The sequence below is a fragment of the Monodon monoceros genome, unplaced genomic scaffold (assembly GCF_005190385.1).
Source record: "Monodon monoceros isolate NGI ecotype Baffin Bay Population unplaced genomic scaffold, NGI_Narwhal_1 Super_Scaffold_4, whole genome shotgun sequence".
Lineage (NCBI taxonomy): Eukaryota > Metazoa > Chordata > Mammalia > Artiodactyla > Monodontidae > Monodon > Monodon monoceros.
In genome coordinates, this window is record NW_021703781.1 from 10,122,156 (window position 1) to 10,134,637 (window position 12,482).

The 12,482-nt window shown below is 49.6% G+C and overlaps 1 protein-coding gene across 1 annotated transcript; it reads left to right on the forward strand.

Annotated features, from left to right (window-relative positions):
* The first annotated feature begins 233 nt into the window (after window positions 1–233).
* FXYD4 (FXYD domain containing ion transport regulator 4) lies at window positions 234–4,387 on the forward strand. The gene is made up of 8 exons (XM_029245768.1): window positions 234–339; window positions 1,723–1,782; window positions 2,425–2,457; window positions 2,572–2,595; window positions 3,295–3,369; window positions 3,475–3,511; window positions 3,774–3,811; window positions 3,997–4,387. The coding sequence occupies exons 2-8, from the start codon at window positions 1,743–1,745 to the stop codon at window positions 4,014–4,016; spliced, it is 267 nt and encodes an 88-aa protein (XP_029101601.1). The 5' UTR covers window positions 234–339; window positions 1,723–1,742; the 3' UTR covers window positions 4,017–4,387.
* Window positions 4,388–12,482: the final 8,095 nt, after the last annotated feature.

Below are 12,482 nucleotides of genomic sequence, written 5' to 3' on the forward strand. Positions count from 1 at the left end.
CCCTTCCACACATTTCTGGGCCCCTCGTTTAGGATCTAGGTGAGCTAAAGAAACTGAAAGCCCCCTTCTCACGAGACAGGTCTGAGGCCCATCCCTCCCTTCCCTCCGCTTAGCCTCTGAGAGGACCTGGGGCCCTCCCTCTGCTCAGGTGAGCCGTCTCCTTTAAGAGTGCACTGGGGAGAGGGAGCCGCAGGAATCTTAAGGAATCTGACCAGTTCCTTCGGCCCAAGAGTATTGTTGCCCTGGGCGGGGCTGCTGGGCTTAAAAAGCTGGAACCCACCTGGGCTGGACGCAGCTCCAGGAGCCTCCTCAGACCAGCTCTCTGCACTCAGCTCTCAGGTGAGCAAGTTTCCACCAGGACTTCGGGGCTCCTAGGAAAAGGGGTGGGGGCAGAGGGGGTATCAGTCTGAGGAAGGGGTGGTAGCTGCCTGAGTATTCTCAGTAACGTGTGTGTGTTTGGGGGATTGGAGGACTGGAGGCTGCCTGCTCTGTGCCCACTGTCATATGGAAGGAAGGTGGGGTGGAGGCTAGAGGAAACAGGAGCCAGTCTTTGGCCAAAGAATATGTAAAGTGGAGTTGTGACCCTCACGATCCAGGAATTCCAGGGTGGTGGAAGGGGCAGGGAGAGACAGATTGGCCAAAGGAGGGCCAGGTTTGGAAATTGCTCAGAGCCAACAGACCCCCATGTTCCCAAGGAGCGTGTTAATAGTTCCTCCTTCCTATGGCAAAAGGACCCGTGTACTTGTACATTTACTTATCGTAACACGTTTCAGTACTTAACTATGTGCTACGCGCTATTCTTAGGCTTAACATATAGTAACTCATGTAATTCAGTTACAACCTTATGAGGTTGCTATTATAATTATCCTCATTTTTACAGGGCACTGAAGCACAGAGAGGTTAAGTAACCCAGCTGACTCACACAGCTGTTAAGTGGCTGAGAGAGGAATTCTCTGGCACGTAATAACTGGGGTTGCAGTCTGGAACACTGACGACCCCTATGCCTGCCTGAGGCTAACAATAGGCAGAAAGCTGGTAGCGGTCTTATCTCAAGGACACAGCCACCCTAGGGACTAGTAAATGAAGATATGGATAGTTCCCACCCTAAGGAGAAAGAAGGAGCCATGTCCCACCCAACAGGCAGTTTCCTGCCAACAGCAGTTTGTACTCTGAGAGTGGAATTTGGGGCTACCTGGAGCAGGGCTTGGCCAGGGCTGAGGTGGGAGGCTCTTGCCTGTCCCTGGCACCTGTCCCTGGCACCTGCCCCCAATGCCTCTGCTTCCCCTGCCCAGCTGTTCACTCAGAGGAGTCCTGGGCATGTCCTAGGTGGAGGCTATCTTGGAATTCAGCCTGGTAGTGCCCCAGGCCCAGACCTTTGGATAGCCCGAGGCCTGACAACCTTAGCCCTTTGAGCCAGGGGTCAGGAAGGCAGGCACCAAAGCCTGAGTTAGAACAGCAGCCCTGCTCTCCTGATGGTGTGTCAGGCATCTGATTACCAGATTTTAACAAAACCTCATATGGCACTTACTATGCACAGGCACTGCTCTAAGCACTTAACTCCACAAGGCATTACTATTATCATCTCTAGACAAGGAAACAAATTAGTAACTTTTCCAAGTCGACCCCATAAGCAAGGACAGCCTTGAGATTTGTGCCACCAAGTGCCGTGAGCCTGGGGCCGGTCGGGGCTGTCTGACCCCAGCCTGCCCCCTTCCCCTGCAGCCTAGTCCTGCCGCTGTGTCATGGAGGGAGTGGTCCGGGGCCTTCTCCTCCTGCTGGCAGGTGAGTCCTCCCAGAGGTGACCCTGCTGTCACTCACCCACCCACCCACCAAGGCTGTGAAAACCAGGACAGCATCTCACAAAGGGGGCCTGATGTTGAATGAATGTGTTTTCATTTCAAATGTCAACTTAAAGAGAAACATAAAGGAAGTAACGGTACAGGTAGGAAGTAGCTATTGCAAAAGTTACCCGGGTTAATGGAACTTTGGGAGCTAACCATCTGTTGGCGTGAAGAGAACAGCATTCCCTACTTCTTTAGGAGGCAGAGCATTAGCCAGGACCTGTGTAGGAAGCTTTTCAGGAGAGGGTAAAAAGATACCAACACACCATCCCATTTTGAGTGTAAGAAAGAATAGCAGGAAGCCTGAGAAATTGCTGGAAGGGCTGGGGGAGGTGGGGACGGAGGGCGGGGGTGGGGGGCGGACACAAAGACCAGGAAGTAGGAGACAAAATCCCAGGTCTGTTTGGGGGTGCTGAAGGTGTGAGGAAAGGAACCGGTGACCTCAGGGCCCCTCCATCCCACCTCCCCAGAGTCCCAACGAAGCTGGCTGTCTTTGCGCCTCTAGGCTGGGGTCCTGGCTGCTGATTCATTTTGAGACCAGTGCCATGAATTAACAGCCAGTCCCTCTGCTTCTCTCACCCAGGCCTGCCCGTCCTGGAAGCCAATGACCTGGTTGGTGAGTAAGGCCCCAAACTGCCCTGCTGGCCCTGCCTTAGCTGGCCCTAAGACCCCACATCCTGCCTCCTGGCTCTGGTCCTTATTTTTTTTTTTTATATTTTCTTTCCTGCAGATAAAGACAGTCCCTTCTACTATGGTAAGAGCTGATATCCCTTGCCCCCCACCCCTACCCTTGCCTATCCTGGACCTCTTTGCTAGGGGTTGGTGAGGGGTGATGTGGAGCCCAGTGTAGACAGAGAGGGGCTTGAGGGAACAGGGAAGGAGGGGCAGAATGGGGCTGAGACTGGGGATTAAAGAACCAGAGTCGTCGTCATCATCGTCGTCGACTAAAAGAGTGACAGGCCGACTCATAACATGGTCTTTGGGAGAACTTCATTCCAGCAAGGAGGTAAGGTGCCCACAGGATGTTTAGGAAGACTTCCGGGGAAAGGGGCTAGAGGCACCTGGCTAATCTCCTTTCTTCAACTCACTCTCTCTTGCCTTCCCCAGGACCAGCTCCTTGCTGCCTGACAACGCCCCAAGCAGGTTTCCGCTCCCTCTGCCTGGCACTGTCCCCCAACACAGTCCTCATGTGCTCCAGGTCTCAGCTCAAATGCCACCTTTCAGAAAAGCCTTCCTGGATCATTCTTCAAAGCCCATTCTTTTTCTGTGCTCTTCTGCTTGTTTTTTCTTCCTGTCACTTGTTCCCGCCAGATATTAGATGATGTACTTACTGGCTTGTCTTTCTTGTTGCCTGGAATGTAAGTGCATCTGTACAAGCAGGTGGTCATAACTATCTGTTGAACGACTGGGCTGGAGCCAGGCTGGTGCCAGCTCACTCTCTATGCTCCTCTAGACTGGGAAGGCCTGCAGCTGGGCGGGGTGATCTGTGCGGCGCTCCTGTGCATCGCTGGAATCTTGTTCGCCCTGAGTGAGCAGTGGGACTGGTGGGGCCGGGGTGGGGGTGGGGAGCAGGTGGGAAGGGGGTGGCTCAGGCTCCCCAGGCTCTTTGAACTGGCTGTCTCTTCCTTCACAGGTGGCAAATGCAAATGCAAGCAAGATCATAAGCACAGGTGAGACAGGGCCCTGTTGTGTGCACCTTGAGCAGAGCAGAGCTATCTGGCGGTAAAGCCCTACAATTTGGAGAAAGAGGACAGCCCCCGGGCTGTCCCTGGGCTTGCAGTGGGATTTGTCATTCACAGATCATCAACCCTGAAGGACCCCAAATCAGGGAAAGCTCTGACCCTTCGTATTGTGTAAAGTGGCACCAGGAATCTTGGTGGGGGAAAAGGACAGAAGGCTTGAGGATGCTAATCTGACGTGTTCCTTTCTCAGCTCCTTACCCGAGAAAGCTGTTCCACTCATCACTCCAGGTGAGACAGGCTTCGAGAGGCTTCCAGGCACTCAGGCAGGATAGCCATATAATTTGAGAATTAATAAATTTTATGCTGTAAGGCAGACTGTCCTGAGCCAGCCTGCCTTGGGGTCACCTGAGGCTGAGGGGGGTGTCCGTGGAGTGACCCAGTTTGTGAAGACCTGACCTCCATTCTCTCCACAGGCTCTGCCAGTACCTGCTGAGCACAGGACCGGCTTCACGGCACTTCCTGCACCAGCTCCCATACTGTCCCCTCCCCCTTGGGGGGCTTTACCCTTCATGATGGCCTTTCTCTCTGAGGGTGGGCCCTTAGGCTCCCTTATGCTCAGGAGGCTGTCCAGAGCTTATTTCTAAATTAAACTTTTCTCCTCCCTCCTGTGGTCTTACGACCTTCTGTGGGTATGGTTAGGGACAGGCAGGCTGGAAAGGGACAAGGAAATCTTGCTCAGGAAAGTCCAGGCCCCTCAGCGGGAGGGGGGGGTGTCCCATAGATTGCTTATGCATCCTGTGGCCACATATCTGTCCTGAAGCCATTCCCAGCATGCCCCCCACTTTGAGGACCTCCTGATAATTGATCTCCTGCCTCACGCATGCATGATGCAAGACATCTCAATGTTCTATAAAAGAACCTTACAATTTCCACACCTTGCCTGGAGACCTTATAAGTCCCGATGACCCAGATACCCATGACATCCTGTAACCTAGAATGATCCCCAGTCGTTTGCCCTCTGCTAAGACCCCACCTCACTCAGTGAGTGCTCACACAGCCCAGGAAATGGAGCAATTTCTTCACTAACTCACCCCAGTAAAACCCTATGAAATTCTCAGACCAACCCATGGACCCTTCCCCCACTCTAGGTGATGTCCCGTGAGACCCCCACTATAAGCAACATCCCAGCAAGCCCTGCATAGTGCATTTTAGAAACAAAACCCATCCATGCCAATCTGGGTCTCAGTATGTCCAAAGTCCATTTCTAGAATACCTCACTTGAAAGGCCCCAGCATGCACGGGGTGGGGCTGGGGAAACAGCTCTCCCACCTGGGCAGCCTGTTCATCCTGCAGCCTCACCCCGTTTGCCAACCTCCATATCCTAAGGTGGGAGGAGCTGAGGCATACTGGCAGAGACCCTGGGGTGGAGACAGGCTGGGGCCGCAGACGTCTGCCCTGTCCCTGCCAGGCAGTGGCTCACAGTCTGGGTCTGGGCTGATGGGGCAGCCACCTGTCTTGGTGTTGCTTCAAGCCAGCTCTCTAATGGTACCCTGCTCCAAGCCTTCCACCCATTTCCCAGCGTGGTACTAGGTCCTCTGCAAAGTATAGTGGATCCAAGACTTGTTGGCTGTAGTCAGGAGGCCAGCACAAGGGATTCTAGAGGCTGAAGACCCCACTTCCTGGTCTGCAGCCCTCCCAGGCCCTGAGATCTAAAAACGAGGGTCACAGGAACTTCCCTGGTGGTCCAGTGGGTAAGACTCCGCACTCCCAATGCAGGGGGCCTGGGTTCAATCCCTGGTCGGGGAACTATATCCCACACGCATGCCGCAACAAAGATCTCGTGTGCTGCAACTAAGACCCAGTGTGGCCTAAATAAATAAATAAAAATGAGGATCACAGACCTGTTTAGGGCCCTTGAATAGGACACATAAGCAGGATGAGGGGACAGTTCCAAGGCTGGCCCAGAGCTAGAGCAGGAACTCCAAGAACCTGAGTGGGACTCAGGATACCTGGCTGAAATTGCAGCCACTCACGGTCCAAGGTAGGTGAGGGAAGTGTGGCAGGGAGCTACGGGGGGCCTCTTAGGCCTTTAAGATCCCAGCATTCTGAACCAGATACATGCTATGAAGAAAGTAAAACAAGCGTGCTGCAGCGGCTGGGTGCATGGGCAGCAGTGGGTGATGTGGTCAGGTCAAGAAGTGACATCTGAGCTGAATCCTCAAAGGTGAATGGTGGGAGGGGCCAGCTGCGCAAACTTCTTTCCTGGTAGAGGGAACAATGGTTTCTTGCCTTTTGAGGACCAGAGGAACGTCGGTGCGACTGGCACGTAGGTGATGAGATCAACGAGGAAGCAGGTGCGGCCACTGCAGGGAGAATTTTGCCCCATCCCGAGCTGGGAATCAATCGAGGGACCCGGATCTGCGCATGCGGCGGCAAGAAGAAGGCAGGAGCGCAGGCGCGCGGAGCCCAAGGAACGGCGTAGCCCGGACGCGCCGCAGCGTCATCCGCCCAAAGGCGGCCTCCGACCCCGCCTTTTCGTCCTGGGGAGTGGGGTGCATGTCCCTCTCCTCCTTGGACACAGGAGGATGCTGGTGTGAATGGGTTGCATTGGAGAATGTAAAAATGAGCTCCGCCTAAGAAAGCAAAGTCTGTGGCCTTACGTGGGGCTAGAGTGGCAGACGCGGAAGCGATATTGGCAGAACGCCCCCTTCTGAGTGACCGACAACTGCTTTCTTTTAGAAACTCGGGTTCCTACCATCACAAACGGTGAGATGCTCTGCTGTTTGAAATCCAATCAGTAAGAAGAAAACCCCATGCTGCCAGGGTAACCTAAATCACTTTGACGCGAGATTCAGCTTCAATTCCTACCCGGGCGTCCCGCCCCGTAAGAGGGGTTTCTGGCGCAATATTCCACATCCATCTTAACGTTTTGGTTTCCCAGCTCCGCTTTGCGGTGGAGACCAGCTACACACAGTCATGATCTGCTTTCAGCCTGCCAAACAGCCTGTCCAATTTCGCCTGAACAAACGCCAGTTTCCTTATGTCCCATAAGCAACCGAAGGCCCCACGACCCCCATACCCCCAACGTGTGCAGCTCCGTCATTGTCAAGTCAGTGAGCCTGGCTTTCTACAGTACAGGCTCCTGCCTGGTGGTTTAGGCTGATTCTACCTGTCCAACCAAGGCTGGGGCAAGGGGCTCATGGAGGGCATCTGGGAGCCTGGGTTAATCATGGTTGGGAAAAGTCACGGACTGTGATGGGAAGGTGGCAGGAGAGAGCCATGCAGGATGGAGTCGGTGTTAGCCTGTGAGGCTGGCGCATGGGCCCTGGAGTTGGGCTGCTGATTCCCAAGGGACATAAGCTCTCCTCTCTTCCTTCCCAGGAGTAGGAAGTGGGAAAGGTAGTCAGTCATAGGACGGGAGGAGCCTCTGCCCAGGCTTCACCGTGTGGAATTACTTGCTGTGCCTCAGAGACCCCTTCCTTGGGCCTGTTTTCCCTGGGGAACAGGGGGTTGGGGGTGTAGGGAGGCTGGCTTTGTCTCAATTCCCACCTCTTGTCATCTCCTAGATGAGGGGCTGACCAGGAAAGAACCAGAGAAAGCAAAGGGTAATTGAACACTTAGTACTTTATGGGCACTGTTACAAACACTTCACACATGTTGATTTTCCCAGCAGCCTATGTGACGTGGATTCATATTATGCCCACTGTGCATAAGAGACCTAGGTTCTCACAGGTCATCTTACTTCTGAGCCATTTCTGAACGACTAGGCTACACTGCCTTTTCTGGTATTTATCACTATCTGAGAGAGACCCGAAGGACTGTACCTTCTTGGGGACTATGTATCCCTCCCCACTTTTTATTTAAACAATCTTATGTTTTTCCGAATGCAAGCCTCTTTCATGCTTATTACAGAAAACTGGAACATTACAGAGATAGCTCACTTAGAAGATAAACCAAATTCTAACCCAGCACTCAGAAATAATCAAGGATAAAAGTCTGTTATACAATCAGAGTATTCTATAATTCTCTGGAGCTCCAGATTGTTACATGAACCAATAGTTCATTACTTTGTTTTGCTGAGTAGTAGTCCCAGGCAGTGTTGTATTAATGAACACAGCTTGGGCTGCAGCCTTACCTCAGGGCACTGCGCTTCCCTCCCTCTGCTGGACATTGTCCCAATTCCCCAGCATCCCTGCATCACCAATTCCCTTCCTCCTTTAGGCCCTGCCCTTTCAGGAGGCCTCCGGGCCGGGCCACTCTACAGCTGTACCACCAACATGCGACCTCTCATCACTGTTCACTGCTTCTTCTCTTTGTACTCGGCCCTAATTCACATACTACTTATATTTTACTGATTTATTTGATATGGTCTCCTACCTCTACAATAATGTAAATTCAAACTGGCACCTCAAGAATTTTCTGAGTTTGGGCTCACAGGTTTACTTGTTTTCAGATTGTTGTTTTATGATTCCCACCGAATGCATATTGGTCATTTTAGGCTTCTCATGTTCTCAGGGTAATTTTAAGAAATCTGGTTGCATTCCTTCCACCAATCCCCTCACAGATAATAACAACACATAGGTCTTATAGTCATCCTATGCCTACAACTTAAGTACACAATATCCGGTACCCTACCAAAAATATCCATGCATAAAAGACAAACTTAAGCCAGACAGACAACATAAACACAGAAATGTAGATGTTGGAACGATCAGACTTTACAAACTGTGAGTAATGTGTTCAAGGAATGAGCTATATGGAGATTTTCAGAAGAAAATTAAACCTGTGTTTTTGGTTAAATTGTGTCCTCCAAAAAGGTATGTTCAATTCCTAATCCCCAGTACTTGAGACTGTGACCTTATTTGGAAATAGAATCTTTGCAGATATAATCATTTTAAAAAGAGGTCATACTGGATTAGGATGGACCCTAATCCAATGACTGGTGTCCCCCTAAAAGGAGGACAATTTGGACACAGGGAGAAGGCCGTGTGCCACCCCAGGCAGAGAGGGAAGGATGCAACTGCAAGCTAAAGAACACCAAGACTGCCGGCAGGCACCGAGGCTAGAAGAGGCAAGGATTCTTCCTCAGGGACTTCAGAGGGAGAATGGCCTTGCCTGCACCTTAATTTTGGCTTCTTGCCACCAGAATTGTGAAAAAATTAATTTTTCTACATTATGTAAAAAAAAAAAAATTAAGAAAATTTTACAACTAAAAGTTCATCAGTTCTTAAACATAACGGATGTTTAACAACCAATTAGACTTAGCTGAAGAGAATGAGTGATTGGAAGATAGATAAAAGGAATAAAGACACACAAGAAGGAAAAAGTATTAAATAAAATCCAACATTTACTAGCGATTAAAAAATAAATTTATACTAAACCTTAAGTAAATGGAAATCTCCTAAATAAAGGGTATGCAACCAAAAACCAGTATTTTAATGGAGGAATGTTATTGAAAGCTTTCAATAAGATGCCCTCTGACCCCAAATGTGCAGCATCACATTTCCTAATGATAAAAAATAAACTTACCTTTCTTTGCAACAAGGCAAAGAAAAAAGTACATAAGGATTAGAAAGAAATTAATCAAAATGTCATTATTTGCAAATGGCACGACTTTGTAGAAAATCCAAAGAATCTACATTTAAATCAGCATAGGTAAAAGATTTTAGCAAGACCACAAAGGTCAATATAAAAATCCAGTTTTGTTTTGTTTTTTTAATCCTTGTATTTCTAGTCCCAGGAACAAACTCTCAGCAAGAGAAATTTAAAAGACACCATTTAAAATATAATAAAATACCTAGAAACAAGTCTAACAGAATGTACAAGAATTTTTACACAAAAACTAAAACCAAAACTGAGATACCATAGAAGAGCTTCAGGACTTGATGCAACTGCTAACACTCAGTGCAGGGTGAGCACAGTAGCTCCAGGAGCTGCTTTGAATAGTAAACGGCTCCCTGCTGCAGAGAACGTCGTGTTGATTCCTACCACTCAAGGGCTGAGCTGCCACTGTGTAGTGAGACATCAGAGACACCACACAAAACCATTTAGAACACAGATACCTGGATGATGGAGCCTACTCTGTCCTTTGTAGCAGATGGCAGGGCAGCTTGCAGAATCCAGGCAGCCTTCTAGTCACCTGGTAATTGGGTATGAGCACTATTTTCAAGTGTAAAATAAGGTTTCTCCAAATCCAAAAGGTCCTACCAACAGTTATGCCTCTTTCTTGGTGATGCAGTATCTTGACCTTTCCATTGGAGGAAATGTTCCAGTTCTGCCCAGGTCCAGAGGTCAGCAAACATTTCCTATAAAGGCTCAGAGAGTAAGTGTCTGCTAGGCTTTGTGGGCCACATGGTCTCTGATGAAACTACTCATCTATCTGCCGGTGTAGCTCAAGAGCAGGCTAGACAAAATAAATGAATGCACATGGCTGTGTACCAATAAAACATTATTTACAAAAACAGGCAGCAGGCCAGATTTGGCCCATGGACCCTAGTTAGCCAATCCGTGCCCAAGACCATTAGACCCTGAAAATGTCCCTGATATGGCAGAGCCCTGAATTCTTCCACCCCCTAGCACACAGGTAGGTGTCTTCCTAAGGCATCCCAACTACTCACTGCTTCCTCCTCACCAAGACCAATGAGCATGTCATCAATATAGTGGATCATGGCAAGGTGATCAATGTCTCTCCAGACTGTATTGTAACAGAGAACAGGAGTTACTATACACTTGGAAAAAGACAGGGAATGTGTTCTGATGTCCATGTTATAAGGTCATTTTAAAAAAATCTTTTGCTTGACTCTGTTTGAAAAGAACATATTCGCTAGGTCAGGGGCTTCCCAAGTCCCAGAGGCTTGTTGATCTATCCGGGCAAACACGCCACATTGAGCACTGAGCTGTGACTGGGGCAACTACACGGTTAAGTTCCTGGTCTTTCGCTATCATCTGCTGGAATCCATCTGCTCTTTCTGCGGAACAGGCAGGCAAATAAAAAGGGCTAGGCTTGCCTTTTTATTACGTGTTTCAGCATGGCCCTAACCCCAGACGTTGCACACACATCACAGAATCTTTGTTCACTGTCTTGGATGGGGAATGCCTTCTGAGAGGTTCCTCTTGGCCTTTCCTACCATGACGACTCTTCACAAGCCAGGGACCCAGTGTGGGGTATCTGTCAACTGCCTAGGGTACCCCTTCCCACTCACTCAGGGAGATAACCTAAGGGGTCTGCAAACCTGTTTAACCCACAATGAAATGAACATGTCACCTGGACTTCCTATGCTCCCAATCTTAACAGAAGGACCATGATCGCACTTTGGATCCCCTGGTATCAGTATCAACTCAGACCCCCTATCCAACAGCATATAAGAGACTCGGGTCATTTCCTACCCCTGGCCGCAGAGGGGAAGATGTATAGAATCTTTATTACATAGTTGTTGCAATGCTGTCAGGCCCTTCCTCCACTCCAGTTGATGGTCTCTGGGACTGAGACCTGGCTCTGTTCTGGAAATAAATATAACAGACCTCAGAGCTGTGCCTGTATGACCCCTGGACACACAGAGGTCTGACAGCCTTCACCACAGATCTGGCCGGGTCAAGGCTCCTCCTGCCTCTCGGGTTTTGGTACCCATCATGACAATTATGCTTACCTCACCATCTGATGATTGCCACCACCTGATCTCTGCTCTTCTGGAATCCTTTTACCCCTATTTTCTCCTACTGCCAACCCTGGCCAAGAGCTTCCATTAATGTCTCAAAATGCTGGTGCACCTCACCAGCACGTTATCGAATTTAGTGGAATGTCCTTGGATCCTTCCAGGAGAACATCTTTTAGCTGGGGTTTTTTCTGGCCTTAAATACTAATCTTCTCTAGCATGCCCACCTGAGTCCCCCAACCCCCTTTCTCAACACCCAGCATCTCTTCCTCCTATAGGCCATCATCTACAAGCTTCAAGGGTCAACTCTAGATTAGGATGGGCTCCAAGAATGCTTAGAATTTACATCCTGAGTCACAAGAGATGCCCCACATCAATCGTTTTATACTCAACCCTCTGGCCCAGCATCCTCAAGATCCCCTTGTGTGCTACGGCTCCTGTTCATACATACTAATCAGGCCCTGCAGTTTCCTTCTGTGCCACACTCAGTCCTGATACTAGTTTTCTGAAACAGGAGTCAGTCATTTCCTTTAAGGGGCTAGAAATAGTAAAAATTCTGCAGGCCAAGGGAAATTTGAAGTTTTCACAAAATTTTTTTGGATAAAACTAACACTAAGAGCAGTATTTTGAACTACAGGTCTGCTAATAAGAATGGTATTCTTTTGGGAGAGATTCTAATTAATCGGGGTTTCCTGCCACCAAATTGACTCAACTGGAAACCATTCTTAGCTCACGAGTTATACTATATACTAAACCATATGGCAGGCTGGATTTGGCTTACCAGCAGTTTGCCAGCTCATTCTTCCAGCAGACTTGGAGAGCAGATATTATCTGATCAACCACATACCTCAGGTGATGCCTCTGTATAAGTCTTTCTTCCAATTAAGAGGCACCAAAGCAACTGCTGCTGGCCCAGAAATTTGAGTCACTGTGGGATTTAAGGGTATCTAGCACATCCCCAATTTCCCACCCCAGGTTCTTGGAGCCCACTCCTTCTATATCTGAACCTCAAAATTAGCAAAGATCTACGGGGAATAAAACGTACTCCTTGAACCTTCACTGCCCTATTAAGCCTTGGTCTTTTTTTTTTTTTTTTTGCGGTACGCGGGCCTCTCACTGCTGTGGCCTCCCCCGTTGCGGAGCACACGCTCCGGACGCGCAGGTCCAGCGGCCACGGCCCACGGGCCCGTGGGATCTTCCCGGACCGAGGCACGAACCCGCAACCCCTGCTTCGGCAGGCGGACTCCCAACCACTGCACCACCAGGGAAGCCCAAGCCTTGGTCTTTTAATCACATCCTAGCCCTTG